Below are 14,590 nucleotides of genomic sequence, written 5' to 3' on the forward strand. Positions count from 1 at the left end.
ATGTGTTGAGAAGGGTAAATAATAGATCCCCTCTCTCATGGGAAGCTTTTTCGCAGCGTCTCGCTTCGCGAACGCTGCTCATGGAGAGCTTGGCGTTGTTGTTGTTGTTGTTCTTCTTCTTCTTCTTCTTCTTGGTCTTTTTCTTCTTCTTCTTCTTCTGCTTCTTCTTCTTGTGAAGGCAAAACCTTAATCTCTCGGACTCGCTCTTGTATATACAAGATCCTGATCTCCTTAAATACTGAGCACATGTACACATCCTCACATAGACGGTTCCTTTTGAGAGCGTCTATCATGAACTTTTAAATATATTCGGACATTTGCTTTGAAGTTTCGAAAAGTTCACGTTACTATTTAAACATTATTTCATTTATCGTATTGTAATTTCGTAAATACATTATTTATTTCGTAAATACACGATATATCGTAAATCCGTCAATACATTTATGACGGGTTTTGCTGTTGGCTTAATCAAGGCACGTGACGAAATATCGGAAGTTGTTGTTGTTGTTGTAAAAATATATATATATTTTTTTAGCCGACAAAACCTTTCGGACGGTGCTCTTGGACACATTTGTCCTTGTTTCTTTACGACAGACACGTTCACACACATTTCTTTCGCGAGCTCTGACGCGCGCCCTTATTTTTCCTCAGCAACGTTTATGTACGTACTTCTTTCGCGAGCGCCGCTGCCCGCCTTTTTTGAGAGTGCACGGGTCGTCATGGTAACCGTGCGTAAGTGGGGCGGGGTGAGCTTGGGGCGGACTCTACGCCCGCCGAGACGGCCGCAGATATAAAACGAATTGGAGGTCCGTCCTGAGGAAGAAAGCGGGGCGAAAAAAAGCCCGAGAAAAGGTGAGAGGAAAAGAAGCGAGAGATGTAAGAGGAGGCTGAGAGAAGAAAGAGAAATAAAGTCAGGGAGGAAGAAGAGAAGCGAGCAAGAAGTGTGTGTAAGTGCACAAAAGAGGAGAAGGAAGCGAGCGTGTGGTGTGCGTGTGGGTGTCTGACTAGTGCCAACAACGAGACAATTCGTCCTTCCCAGTGCTTGGGCGAGCGAGCATGTGGTGCGCGTGTGGATGCGAGCAGCACCGACAGCGAGTGAGGGACGGGTCAGTCACCGACGGACCGTGTGGGTCACTGGACTTCACCAGGTTCGTGAAGTATGAGAAGCTGCCCGTGTCGCAGCACCAGGGTCTGAACCCGCGACAGACGATCTCGGTGCCCTCCCAGACGTTGACTGGCGTTACAGGCTGTTCGTGAGAGGGTGCACGGCAAGGCTGGGTGCTGGCGACGGACGTGACACGCACGCACACATTTCAGGACGTTTTAACTTCACGGGCGACGACTCTGGTGAGCGAAACGAATCTCCCCCCCCCCCCCCGAATTGATCTGTTGGGTACCCTTGTCTGTGTTTAGCTGGAAGTATGTCAACCCCCCCGCCCCTCCCCCCCCTCCGATAAGCATTTGCTCTTTGTCTCTTTCCTGGCATTTTGTTTGATTTTGCTTTGAAACTTATTGTTTATTTGCATCAGCAAATAAAGTTCTTTGTAGTTATTTATTTTATTATTAAAAAATCATTTGTCGATTTCCAACCTGTCCGTGTTTGTCCTTTCCTTCCATTGGTTGAGCATTGTCCAAACCTCGATAAACGGAGGTAATTATCACAGATTTCACCAAAAATCGTCGGCACGCACCAGCGGTTAAAACGCTCGGCCGCCCTCATTAAAATCTAATTGAGATAACATTGGTGCTTTGCCGAGAGCGCGCTCCCCGCTCAGGTAACCACGTGACCACTAGTTAAACGGAATAATTAGACGATGGACACTGGAACTCGTGGTTTTCTGGGTGGCGTTCATGGTTCGAAAACAACCCACCGTACAACAACGTTAATTGTAAGTGGTGGCCCCAGGTCCGGCTCTTCCCAGGACAACGGGAGATTAATCGCCCTGAGTGACAAGCTGGTGTCTCGGTACCAGTGGCCGCAACAGTGTGAACTTCACGTTTCAACAAGGTGATATTCATGGAATACTTACCCCACACAGTCTTAAGAATGACTTGGTGTGAGCCAATTCTTCTGGCGTCAAATATATTGTTACGGTTGTGGAAATTCACAGAACACCATTCAGGCTTCCCAGAGATCAGTTATGTCGATAAGTTTGTGTTCAGATTAGATTTCCTCACGGATGTCTAAAGGCATTTATTCGTGGAACTGGGCTGTGATCTTTGAGTCAGCCATTATTCTTTTGCTATCTTTATTTTGGAACAACAGCTGAACAACCATCCCACTGATTTCGTGTTCGTTATTCCCACCTGTTTGGTTTCACTATACCCACCTGTTTAATGTTCGTCATTCCCACCTGTTTAGTTTTCGTTATTCCCACCTGTTTAGTGTTCGTCATTCCCACCTGTTTAATGTTCGTCATTCCCACCTGTTCAATGTTCGTTATTCCCATCTGTTTGGTGTTCGTCATTCCCACCTGTTTAGTGTTCGTCATTCCCACCTGTTTTGTGTTCGCGATTCCCACCTGTTTAATGTTCGTCATTCCCACCTGTTCAATGTTCGTTATTCCCATCTGTTTGGTGTTCGTCATTCCGACCTGTTTAATGTTCGTCATTCCCACCTGTTTAATGTCGTCATTCCCATCTGTTTAATGTTCTTCATTCCCATCTGTTTGGTGTTCGTCATTTCCACACATTTAGTGTTCGTTATTCCCACCTGTTGAGTGTTCGTTATTCCCACCTGTTTGATGTTCGTCATTCCCACCTGTTCAGTGTTCGTTATTCCCATTTGTTTGGTGTTCGTCTTTCCCACCTGTTTCATGTTCATTATTCCCACCTGTTCAGTGTGCTTCATTCTCACCTGTTTGGTGTTCCTTATTCCCACCTATATAGTTTTCGGCATTCCCACCTCTTTGGTGTTCGTTATTCCCACCTGTTTGGTGTTCCTTATTCCCATCTGTTTCGTGTTCGTAATGACCACCTGATTAGTGTTCGTTATTCCCACCTGTTTTGTGTTCGCGATTCCCACCTGTTTGGTGTTCGTTATTCCCACCTGTTTCGTGTTCGTTATTCCCATCTGTTTCGTGTTCGTTATTATCACATGATTCGTGTTCGTTATTCAGACCTGTTTTGTGTTCGCGATTCCCACCTGTTAAATGTTCGTCATTCCCACCTGTTTAGTGTTCGTAATTCCGACCTGTTTAATGTTCGTCATTCCCACCTGTTTAGTGTTCGTCATTCCCACATGTTTTGTGTTTGTGAATCCCACCTGTTTAGTGTTCGCCTTTCCCACCTGAGTGGATGATAAATATTGCTTCTGGGATGCGCATTGAAATGAATGGCAAAAAAGGGCAAAAAAGGGCAAAAAAACAATCTGACCCAAGCCCCAAAATCTGAAAATGGGAGAAACTCTTCCTCCCCACCTGTCCCATTCCCTCCAGCACATGTCAAAATTTTAAATTAATAAGAAAAAAACAAAACAAAACAATAACTCCTTCGATAGCTCAGTTGGTAGAGCAGAGGACTGTAGAGGTTATTGTGCAAGTGATCCTCAGGTCGCTGGTTCGAATCCTGCTCGAAGGATAATTTTTTTTGGAATAAAGAAAGGAGAACTCTGTGATTCATTGATTTTGCTCTGACGAAGGGGAAACGGCAGAAACATCAGTTCTTCCTGTTCACTGACGTCGCTCAGCACTCAAATTCACCTGTTTCATGTTCGTCATTACCACTTGTTTGGTGTTGGTTATTCCCACCTGTTTAATGTTCGTCATTCCCACCTGTTTTGTGTTTGCGATTCCCACCTGTTTAATGTTTGTCATTCCCAACTGTTTAATGTTCGTCATTCCCACCTGTTCACTGTTCGTCATTATCACCTGTTTGGTGTTCACATTTCCCACCTGTTTCGTGTTCATTATTCCCAACTGTATAGTGTTCGTCATTCCCACCTGTTCAGAATTAGTTATTCCCACCTCTTTGGTGTTCGTTATTCCCACCTGTTTCGTGTTCGTTATTCCCACCTGTTTAGTGTTCGTCATTCCCACCTGTTTAGTGTTCGTTATTCCCACCTGTTTAATGTTCGTCATTCCCACCTGTTTGGTGTTCGTCATTCCCACCTGTTTTGTGTTTGTGATTCCCACCTGTTTAATGTTCGTCATTCACTCCTGTTTAGTGTTCGTCATTCACTCCTGTTTAGTGTTCGTCATTCCCACCTGTTTAATGTTCGTCATTCCCACCTGTTTAATGTTCGTCATTCACTCTTGTTTAGTGTTCGTCATTCCCATTTGTTTAGTGTTCGTCATTCCCACCTGTTTAATGTTCGTCATTCCCGCCTGTTTAGTGTTCATCATTCCCACCTGTTTTGTGTTAGCGATTCCCACCTGTTTAATGTTCATCATTCCCAACTGTTTAATGTTCGTCATTCCCACCTGTTTAGTGTTCGTCATTCCCACCTGTTTTGTGTTTGCGATTCCCACCTGTTTAATGTTCGTCATTCCCAACTGTTTAATGTTCGTCATTCCCACCGGTTTAGTTTTCGTTATTCCCACCTGTTTAGTGTTCGTTATTCCCACCTGTTTAGTTTCATGATACCCACCTGTTTCGTGTTCGTTGTTCCCACGTGTTTAGTGTTCGTCATTCCCACCTGTTTGGTGTTCGCCATTCCCACCTGTTTGGTGTTCGCCATTCCCACCTGTTTGGTGTTCGTCATTCCCACCTGTTTGGTGTTCGTCATTCCCACCTGTTTAGTGTTCGCCTTTCCCACCTGAGTAGATGATAAATATTGCTTCTGGGACGCCCATTGAAATGAATGGCAAAAAAGGTAAAACTATCTGACCCAAGCCCCAAAATCTGAAAATGGGAGAAACACTTCCTCCCCACCTGTCCCATTCCCTCCCGCACATGACAAAAATTTAAAAAAATTAACAAGAAAAAAACAAAACAAAACAATAGCTCCTTCGATAGCTCAGTTGGTAGAGCAGAGGACTGTAGAGGTTATTGTGCAAGTGATACTCAGATCGCTGGTTCAAATCCGGCTCGAAGGATACTTTTTTTTGGAATAAAGAAAGGAGAACTCTGTGATTCATTGATTTTGCTCTGATGAAGGGGAAACGGCAGAAACATCAGTTCTTCCTGTTCACTGACGTCGCTCAGCACTCGAATTTACCTGTTTCATGTCCGTCATTACCACTTGTTTGGTGTTGGTTATTCCCACCTGTTTTGTGTTCGTGATTCCCACCTGTTTCGTTTTCATCATTTCCACCTGTTTAGTGTTCGTTATTTACACCTGTTTCGTTTTCGTCATTCCTCCCTGTTTAGTTTCATTATTCCCACCTGTTTGGGTTTCGCCTTTCCCACCTGAGTCGATGATAAATATTGCTTCTGGGACGCCATTTGAAATGAATGGGAAGAAAGAGAAAACTATCTGACCCAAGCTACAAAATATCAAAATGGGAGAAACACTTCCTCCCCACCTGTCCCGTTCCAACCTGGACATGACAACAATTTTTTTTTTTAATCATTTTCAGAAAAAATTAATTTCTTCGAGAGCTGAGTTGGTGGAGTGGAGGACTGGAGAGGTTGTTGTGCAAGTGATGCTGAGGTCGTTGATTTGAATCCAACTCGAAGAATAATTTTTTGCGAATAAAGAGAAGAGAACACTGTGATTCATTTATTTTGCTCTGACGAAGGGGAAACAGCATAAACATCAGTTCTTCCTGTTCACTGACATAGATCAGCACTCGACTTCACCTGTTTCATGTTCGTCATTACCCCCTGTTTGGTGTTCGTTCTTCCCACCTGTTTAGTGTTCGTTATTCCCACCTGTTTAGTTTTCGTAATTCCCACCAGTTTTTTGTTTCTTATTCCCACCTGTTTAGCGTTTGTGATTCCCACCTGCTTAGTTTCATTATTCACAACTATTTGGTGTTCGTCATTCCCACCTGTTTAATGTTCGTCATTCCCACCTATTTAATGTTCGTCATTCCCAGCTGTTTCGTGTTCGTTATTTCCATCTATTTGGTGTTCGTCATTCCCACCCATTTAGTGTTCGTTATTCCCACCTGTTTAGTGTTCGTCATTCCCACCTGTTTAGTGTTCGTTATTCCCACCTGTTTAATGTTCGTCATTCCCACCTGTTTTGTGTTTGCGATTCCCACCTGTTTAATGTTCGTCATTCACTCCTGTTTCATGTTCGTTATTCCCACCTGTTCACTGTTCGTCATTATCACCTGTTTGGTGTTCACAATTCCCACCTGTTTCGTGTTCATTATTCCCAACTGTTTAGTGTTCGTCATTCCCACCTGTTCAGAATTAGTTATTGCCACCTCTTTGGTGTTCGTTATTCCCACCTGTTTCGTGTTCGTTATTCCCACCTGTTTAGTGTTCGTCATTCCCACCTGTTTAGTGTTCGTTATTCCCACCTGTTTAATGTTCGTCATTCCCACCTGTTTGGTTTTCGTCATTCCCACCTGTTCAGAATTAGTTATTGCCACCGCTTTGGTGTTCGTTATTCCCATCTGTTTTGTGTTCGTTATTCCCACCTGTTTGGTGTTCGTCATTCCAACATGTTTGGTGTTCGTTATTCCCACCTGTTTAATGTTCGTCATTCCCAACTGTTTAATGTTCGTCATTCCCACCTGTTTAGTTTTCGTTATTCCCACCTGTTTAGTGTTCGTTATTCCCACCTGTTTAGTTTCATGATACCCACCTGTTTCGTGTTCGTCATTCCCACCTGTTACATATTCGTCATTCCCACCTGTTTGGTGTTCGCCATTCCCACCTGTTTGGTATTCGTCATTCCCACCTGTTTGGTGTTCGCCATTCCCACCTGTTTGGTGTTCGTCATTCCCACCTGTTTAGTGTTCGCCTTTCCCACCTGAGTAGATGATAAATATTGCTTCTGGGACGCCCATTGAAATGAATGGCAAAAAAGGTAAAACTATCTGACCCAAGCCCCAAAATCTGAAAATGGGAGAAACACTTCCTCCCCACCTGTCCCATTCCCTCCCGCACATGACAAAAATTTAAAAAAATTAACAAGAAAAAAACAAAACAAAACAATAACTCCTTCGATAGCTCAGTTGGTAGAGCAGAGGACTGTAGAGGTTATTGTGCAAGTGATCCTCAGGTCGCTGGTTCGAATCCGGCTCGAAGGATACTTTTTTTTGGAATAAAGAAAGGAGAACTCTGTGATTCATTGATTTTGCTCTGACGAAGGGGAAACGGCAGAAACATCAGTTCTTCCTGTTCACTGACGTCGCTCAGCACTCGAATTCACCTGTTTCATGTTCGTCATTACCACTTGTTTGGTGTTGGTTATTCCCACCTGTTTTGTGTTCGTTATTCCCACCTGTTTCGTTTTCATCATTTCCACCTGTTTCGTGTTCGTTATTTACACCTGTTTCGTTTTCGTCATTCCTCCCTGTTTAGTTTCATTATTCCCACCTGTTTGGGTTTTGCCTTTCCCACCTGAGTCGATGATAAATATTGCTTCTGGGATGCCATTTGAAATGAATGGGAAGAAAGAGAAAAACTATCTGACCCAAGCTACAAAATTCGATATCTCATTCCCACCTGTTTAGTTTTCGTTATTCCCACCTGTTTGGTGTTCGTCATTCCCACCTGTTTTGTGTTTGTCATTCCCACCTGTTTATTGTTCGTTATTCCCACCTGTTTAGTGTTCGTCATTCCCACCTGTTTAGTGTTCGTTATTCCCACCTGTTCAGAATTCGTTGTTCCCACCGCTTTGGTGTTCGTCTTTCCCATCGTCAGATCAGGTTCGATCTGTGACCTGCTTCAGGAACCATGTAAACCTGTACTAACCTGTTCCATGGTCGGGTTGTCGGCGACTAAACTGTCTCCCCCACCAGGTTTTCTGGTGAGGAGGGTGTTTGGATATGGACACCCAGCAGGATTAAAAACAAAACCTGTCAAAGGGCGGAGGAGCTCCTTGTGAGCCAACGGCCATCCATATCTAGTGCCCAACTGTGTCTGCGGACGTCCTCCTGCAGTTGGGTCACTTCTTATTAGGAGGTTGGTGGCAGGATTTGCACTCCGGCCACCATAAAACCCTTCATTCCGCAAAACGCAAAAACGCAAAAAAAATCTGAAAACCCACTCCGTGGGAGTACCTCCTGTGCAGCTTCCCTTCGCAGGGCAGCTCACCGGATGATGGGATTGGGGCAAAGCCTTCGGGACCCCCAATCTCTGATGATAGGAGGGAAACCACGGGGTAACATCCCTGGGTCAGATTGCGGGAGAGTGTGTCGGAGTGGTGCTGAGGTGTCGTCTACCAGACGGCGGTCTCCTTGGGTTAACCTGAGGCGGTCCCTTCGGGTGGGTGCCTGGAATGTCCTATCCCTCAGAGAGGATGATCACCTGTCTCTGTTATCATCTGAGCTCAAGCGTTTGGACATCGGGATTGCAGCTCTCTCTGAGGTTCGGAAACCGGATTGCGGCGAGATAATGGTGGGTGGTTACACCTACTATTGGTCTGGTCGCTCTGATGGTTACCATACCCAAGGAGTTGCTGTAGCTGTGTCCAATAAGCTGACCCCAATGATAATTGAGGTAACACCGGTCAACGAGCGTATTATGAGATTAAGGATTCGTCACTCCTTAGGTGTCATTTCCCTGGTCTCTGTTTATGCTCCGACTGAGGCGAGTGATCTCACCGTGAAGGACACATTCTACGCCACACTCGAGTCTGTGGTTGATCAGTGCCCCAGACTAGATACACTTCTGGTCTTGGGGGATTTCAATGCATCGACTGGAACTGATAGGGATGGTTATGAGACGTGTGTTGGTCCCCATGGGTCAGGAACTATGAACCAGAATAGCACTAAGTTCCTTGACTTTGCAAGAAGTCATGGACTTAGGGTGGCTGGTTCGTGGTTTCAGCGCCCACAAGCTCATCGCTGGACTTGGTATTCCAACGCTGGCGGTGTGGCAAAGGAGATTGACCATGTCCTCATTGACGCTCGTTGGAGGATGATCCAGAACTGCAGGGTCTACCGGAGTGCTCAGTTCCTCAATACTGACCACAGGCTTGTTGTAGCAACTCTAAAGCTGCACCTTAAATCCTGGAGAATGGTACCATCCCAGCCGAGGCTGGATGTTGCCAAGCTCAGGGATGAGAGAGTAGCTGAGGAGTTTGCGAACAGGCTGAGTGAACACTTGGGGGGTCTGGGTGCTTTGGGGAGTCCTGAAGAGTTGTGGAGCGCCTTCAAGACCACCATCCTTGATGTTGCCGGTGGATGCCTTGGAGCTCACCGCAGGGCAAAGAAGAATTTTGTCTCTCAAGGGACACTGGATACCATTGACCAGAGTCGCAGGGCCAGGCTGAATGGCAGAGCTGAGCTGTTCAGGGAGCTGAGGCATAAAACTGTACGTGCACTGAGTGTGGACAAGGAGGCCTATGTGTGAGGAATCTGTGAGGGGCAGAGCATCACCTGTGGACAGGTGATTCTCGTCCCGCTTACAGGGGAATTCGCGCATTGCGTTCATCCAAGCCCATCCCTCGGAGCACTGCAGTTCGAGCAGAGAGTGGTAGGCTCTTGACAGAGGAGTCTGAAGTGAAGGCCCGCTGGGCCGGTTACTTTGAGCGGTTGTACCAGGCTGATCCCCCAGCTGTCGAGTTGGACGTCAAGGGTGTTGCAATCCCTGTTGCTGACCCTCGAATCAACTGTGGTCCACCATCGCTTGTGGAAACACGGGCTGCGGTGAACCAGTTGAAACGGGGAAAAGCTCCAGGGATCTGTGGCATCCATGCCGAACTTCTCAAGGCTGGTGGAAATGCTGCACTCGCGTCGTTGCATGCAGTTTTGTGCTCTGCCTGGAACACAGGCATCATCCCAACTGACTGGAAGAGGGGCCTTGTTGTCCCTCTCTGGAAAGGGAAGGGTGATCGCCAAGACTGCAAGAACTACCGAGGGGTGACGCTGCTCTCAGTGCCGGGCAAGGTCTTTGCTCGGATAATTCTTGATAGGGTTCGCCACCATCTGCTTGAGCACCAGCGTCCAGAGCAGTCAGGCTTTACACCAAAGAGGTCAACGATTGACCGTATCCTTGCCCTTGGTGTCCTCACCGAATGCAGACGAGAGTTTCGACAGGGGCTGCTTGCAGCCTATGTTGATCTCTGTAAAGCGTTCGATTCAGTGAATCGGGATGTCCTCTGGAGGATTCTTGGTCTTCGTGGGGTGCCACCAAAACTGATCGATCTGATGTCTGAACTCTACTCTGGTTCTGAGAGTGCTGTGAAGTGTGGTGGTACCATCTCTGACTTATTTCCAGTTGTTACTGGAGTTCGGCAGGGATGTGTACTTGCCCCCACACTTTTCAGCACTTGTATGGACTGGATTCTAGGGAGGATGTCGGAGAGATCAAGTTGCGGTGCATCGTTTGGGAATGTCAAGATCTCGGACCTTGATTTTGCAGATGATGCAGTCATCTTTGCGGAGACTTTAGACATCCTCTTGGGGGCCCTCGAGGTGCTGAATGAGGAGTCGGAGCCGCTGGGATTACGGGTTTCTTGGGTCAAAACTAAGATCCAGGGTTTCGGTGACATCTTGGATGCTGCTGTCCTGTCTGTGTCTGTTTGTGGTGAGGATGTTGAGGTCGTGGAGAGATTCACTTACCTTGGCAGTGATATTCATGTCTCTGCTGGCTGCGAGTCAGAGGTCGATAGACGTCTGGGTCGGGCCTGGGGAGTCATGGATTCACCGGATCATGGGGTGTGGCGCTGCCGGTACCTGTGTGGGGGGAAGAAAGTCCGAGTCTTCAGGTCCTTGGTACTTCCAGTCTTGCTCTATGGGTGGGAGACTTGGACTCTGACCAAGGATCTGAGACGGAGACTTAATTCCTTTGGTACCAGGTGTCTTCGGAGAATCCTTGGCTATCGCTGGTCGGATTTTGTGTCCAACGAGCGGTTGCTGAGAGAGACTCGGATGAGATTTGTTACCTGCATAGTCCGTGAGCGTCAGTTGCGGCTGTATGGACATGTAGCACGTTTTCCTGACGCTGATCCTGCTCACCAGATTCTCTCAGCGAGGGAGTCTCATGAGTGGAGGAGGCCAGTGGGCCGACCACGTGCCTCATGGTTGCGGCAGGTTGACCATCATCTCAAGGAGATGGGGATGGGCCTGGCATCTGCCTTGGGGGATGGCCAGACGGAGGCCCCTGGAGTACCGGCGGAAAGTGGACGCAGCGACGCACTGTTCTGGCACATGCTCCCATACCTGACCTGACCTGGACCAAGTCCAAAATCTAATGGCATGATCCTTGGACCATACCTAACCCCCCCACCAAGTTTTGTCGAAATCCGTTGAGGAGTTTTTCCGTCATACTGTTCACAAACAAACAAACAAACAAACAGAAAGGGGTGAAAACAGTAACCTCCGATCTTCGATGGCGGAGGTTAACTCGTAGTATTCCCCTGTTCATTCTGCACATTTCAATACCAATCATGTAAAAATAGGGCACATTGCTTTGTTGTCATGGCTAATTCACTGGTTTTCGGAAATGGTCAAAATTTTCTCATGGGGGGATCCTTCAGGTGTGAATATTTCATGGGCCGCACACCAAAAAATGAGGACAACAGGGTAAAATGAGTTACTGAGACCCCCATCTTTCACATGAGACCTCTTGTAGCTTTGTGTCAAGCCGGTTGATGAAGTACCAAAAAATCTGACCTATACCACTGGCCTACAAGGGTATCAGACTGTATCAAATGCTCGAGATCTCTCCAGAGAGACCGCCCTGATCTCATGCCTGGCATTGAGGGCCTCCATCCGTTGCTGGAACAGCAAAAGCAGCTCGTCCAACGTACAACGACCGGGTCTGAATCTCAACTTATGATCTGAGATCAGGCCGTTGGAGAAAAGGATTTGATGTCAACTGCAGTGACAGATTCCATGACCTTGTCTCTAATTGGAAGCAAGTTTATAGGCGTGCAGTTAAGAGGTTCCACTTGTGTATGACAGCACTCAGAACGACACCGATCTCATTTACATCAATCTCCGGTAAACTTTGGAGCAGATCATTTTCCATAATATTACGGCCCAGGAAGAGGAACATAAAATCCTGAAAACTGACATCATCGATTATTCCAGGTCCCCTGTCAAAGATTGTCATTCCACATCCTTCCATTCCCCAAAGTTCACTGCGATATTCAATATGGTGACTGCAGGATCTTCTGTGGTGACGGAGTCGCCGAATAAACTCCGGCGCGACGATTAATTGCTATTCTTTCTGTAGTTTTGTAAGGACTTGCAGAGTTCCTGCCGTAAGCTGTGGGCTCCACTGTTGGCTCTCTCTCTCTCTCTCTCTCTCTCTCTCTCTCTCTCTCTCTCTCTCTCTCTCTCTCTCTCTCTCTCTCTCTCTCTCTCTCTCTCTCTCTCTCTCTCTCTCTCTCTCTCTCTCTCTCTCTCTCTCCCTGTTATTCACGGAGTTGTGCGGGCTTCCCCCCCTCTCTCCGGACACTGCACACCTCCCTCCTTCCCAGAGCTTGTCACTGTTATATCAAAAGGAAACACGAAAGGCAACTGACCCAATCCCTTTTCCTCGATATTTACATGACGATTGTACATTTCTCCCTTTCAGAAATGCACATTTACTGAACAAATTAGCACGACTACATCCCAACTTAATATATTGATATGCTACCGGCTCGAACAAACAATACATCCAAACGACGCGTTCTTTCTTCCCTTTGAACATATAACTACCCCCCCTACAAACGTAACAATATGAAAGATAGGTCTTGAACGGTTTTTGAAAAATCACAAGCACAAACCAAGGTACAGAGATGGTTGCCATGGCAACATAATTCAGCCAATCACAGCCGTGATCTAATCAGGTTGAGACCATGTCATGAGGAATAGAAATGTGCAATTCTTCGTCTTCTCTTTCCTTAATAAGGGGTCCAATGGCACCAAGATGTTCAACTGGTCAAATTGATGTTCAACTGGTCAAATTGATGTTCAACTGGTCAAACTGTTGAACTAATATCAAGCTGTTCAAATTTGCAATATGAAAGCTCAATGTTCAACGGTTTTTGAAGCATCACGTACACAAAAGTACATGGACGGATGATCGGTCGGTCGGACGGAGCTCATTCAATGTCTCCGTCTCCGACCTTGTTCGAATGGCGGGAGACAATAAATAACATAATCGATCACCATGAATTGTTGTGTGGGACGGTTTGTTGTTTCGTGGTGTCGCTCCATTACGACGACCATCACTTCCAACATGACGATAACCAACATATAACTTCTCACATCAATGCGACGAACATTACCACAACCATCACCACAACTTACATTCTGAGTACCACGTGAACTAGCAGAACGCGTTCAGGGTTAAACCTTCGATGTGGTACTCGAGCATCAATGACGAGTATCTCAATGACGCTTCTGGAAGATGTGATGTCCAACAAACCAAACAATGGAGGCCAGGATCCCAAACAAGGCTGCAGCACACCACCATTCGTTCATCAAGGAAGGCAGAGATCTTGGTTTGTCCCTTCGCACAAAATCTTCCTGAGGGACAAACAGAAAACCAAGTATAAACGTCATCGCTCCGTGGTGGTACCCAGCCCCAAACTCGAACCCCACTATGAGAGGACAGCCCGGATCAAACCGTGTTTAGAATCCCCCCCAACACCGTCCGGTCTCTCAAACCGCTCGTGCAGAACGACTCATTGACGAGAGCGACCCAGGATTCCCATCTCGGGACTGGACCCACAACACCGGCTCGAGGACTCACCCAACCGCCTCGTTCTCGAATCCGGTCCCCAAGGTGCTCCACCACGAATCGGCTCATCTCAAGGTACAACACCTCGGCTCGTTCATCCACCGTCCCGAATTGGTCGTCCATTTCCTGAACGACCGCGGCCAACAGGACGATGAGGGTGACGAGGCGTCCCCGGTTCACCTCCTCATCGGAGAACACCGCTTCCGCCGCACGGGTCGCCGTTCCTGGCACCGAGCTCGCGTTACTCAAACCGCGGCGGTTCGGGTCCAGCCGTGCCACCATTTCCCCGTAGGCCTCACGGTGTTTGTCGAACATCTCGTCGCCGAGCCCGGTGAGAATCGCTTCTGCTTGGCTGAAGGGGTTGCAGCACGTCCGGTGCCACACGGTGCACCACGTAGGCCTTTGTCAACGTCGTGGTCTCTTGCATTAGCAGATCGTCTTCCATGGTGAAACACTCGGAGGACCTTCTCACGGGAACGCGACCTCGAGCGGCCTCGATCGATTAGGACAACGCAGCGTCGGGATCCTTCTTCCTCTTCACTTTCATCTTTTCAATGGTTGTTGTTTTATGACTGATATTTCCTTCCACGCAGTTAAATTACAATTCAACACTAAACTAACACTTCACACGGAATGGTTTGGATTAATCGATGAAATATTCATGAAACAACAACTCTCAGCGATGACTCACAACAAAGGGAGGCCTTGGTTGGCGGGGCTGACATGCCGTAAGTGCTTCTTCTTCTTCGACATTTCGCCTTCTTCTGTTGTTGTTGTTGTTGTTGTTGTTGTTTTATGATTAATATTTCCTTCCACGCAGTTAAATTACAATTCAACACTAAATTAA

The 14,590-nt window shown here is 46.9% G+C and overlaps 1 protein-coding gene and 3 non-coding genes across 8 annotated transcripts in view; 3 read left to right on the forward strand and 1 right to left on the reverse strand.

Moving 5' to 3' along the window:
* Window positions 1–14,590, reverse strand: part of LOC147006700 (uncharacterized) — a 36,100-nt gene that overhangs the window by 17,246 nt on the left and 4,264 nt on the right. For 2 of the 5 annotated variants that reach the window (XM_085868155.1, XM_085868156.1), the window contains exons 1-2: window positions 13,756–14,547; window positions 13,311–13,529 (exon numbers count right to left, since the gene is read on the reverse strand). In XM_085868155.1, coding sequence (XP_085724281.1) covers window positions 13,392–13,529; window positions 13,756–14,058 — 441 coding nt within the window. In that variant the 5' untranslated portion in view covers window positions 14,059–14,547 and the 3' untranslated portion in view covers window positions 13,311–13,391. Of the gene's footprint in view, window positions 1–12,447; window positions 13,127–13,310; window positions 13,530–13,755; window positions 14,548–14,590 lie in introns of those variants that run through there. The other 3 variants (XM_085868153.1, XM_085868154.1, XM_085868157.1) reach the window with 2 other exon arrangements.
* On the forward strand, window positions 3,490–3,579 carry TRNAY-GUA (transfer RNA tyrosine (anticodon GUA)). The gene is given in 2 exon segments: window positions 3,490–3,526; window positions 3,544–3,579. It is a non-coding gene; the product is annotated as a tRNA-Tyr (tRNA).
* Window positions 4,947–5,036, forward strand: TRNAY-GUA (transfer RNA tyrosine (anticodon GUA)). Its single transcript is given in 2 exon segments — window positions 4,947–4,983; window positions 5,001–5,036. It is a non-coding gene; the product is annotated as a tRNA-Tyr (tRNA).
* TRNAY-GUA (transfer RNA tyrosine (anticodon GUA)) lies at window positions 7,059–7,148 on the forward strand. Its single transcript is given in 2 exon segments — window positions 7,059–7,095; window positions 7,113–7,148. It is a non-coding gene; the product is annotated as a tRNA-Tyr (tRNA).

Source organism: Eptatretus burgeri, unplaced genomic scaffold, assembly GCF_056783735.1.
Source record: "Eptatretus burgeri isolate ZD-2024b unplaced genomic scaffold, Ebu_testis_v1 Ebu_testis_scaffold_3156, whole genome shotgun sequence".
Lineage (NCBI taxonomy): Eukaryota > Metazoa > Chordata > Myxini > Myxiniformes > Myxinidae > Eptatretus > Eptatretus burgeri.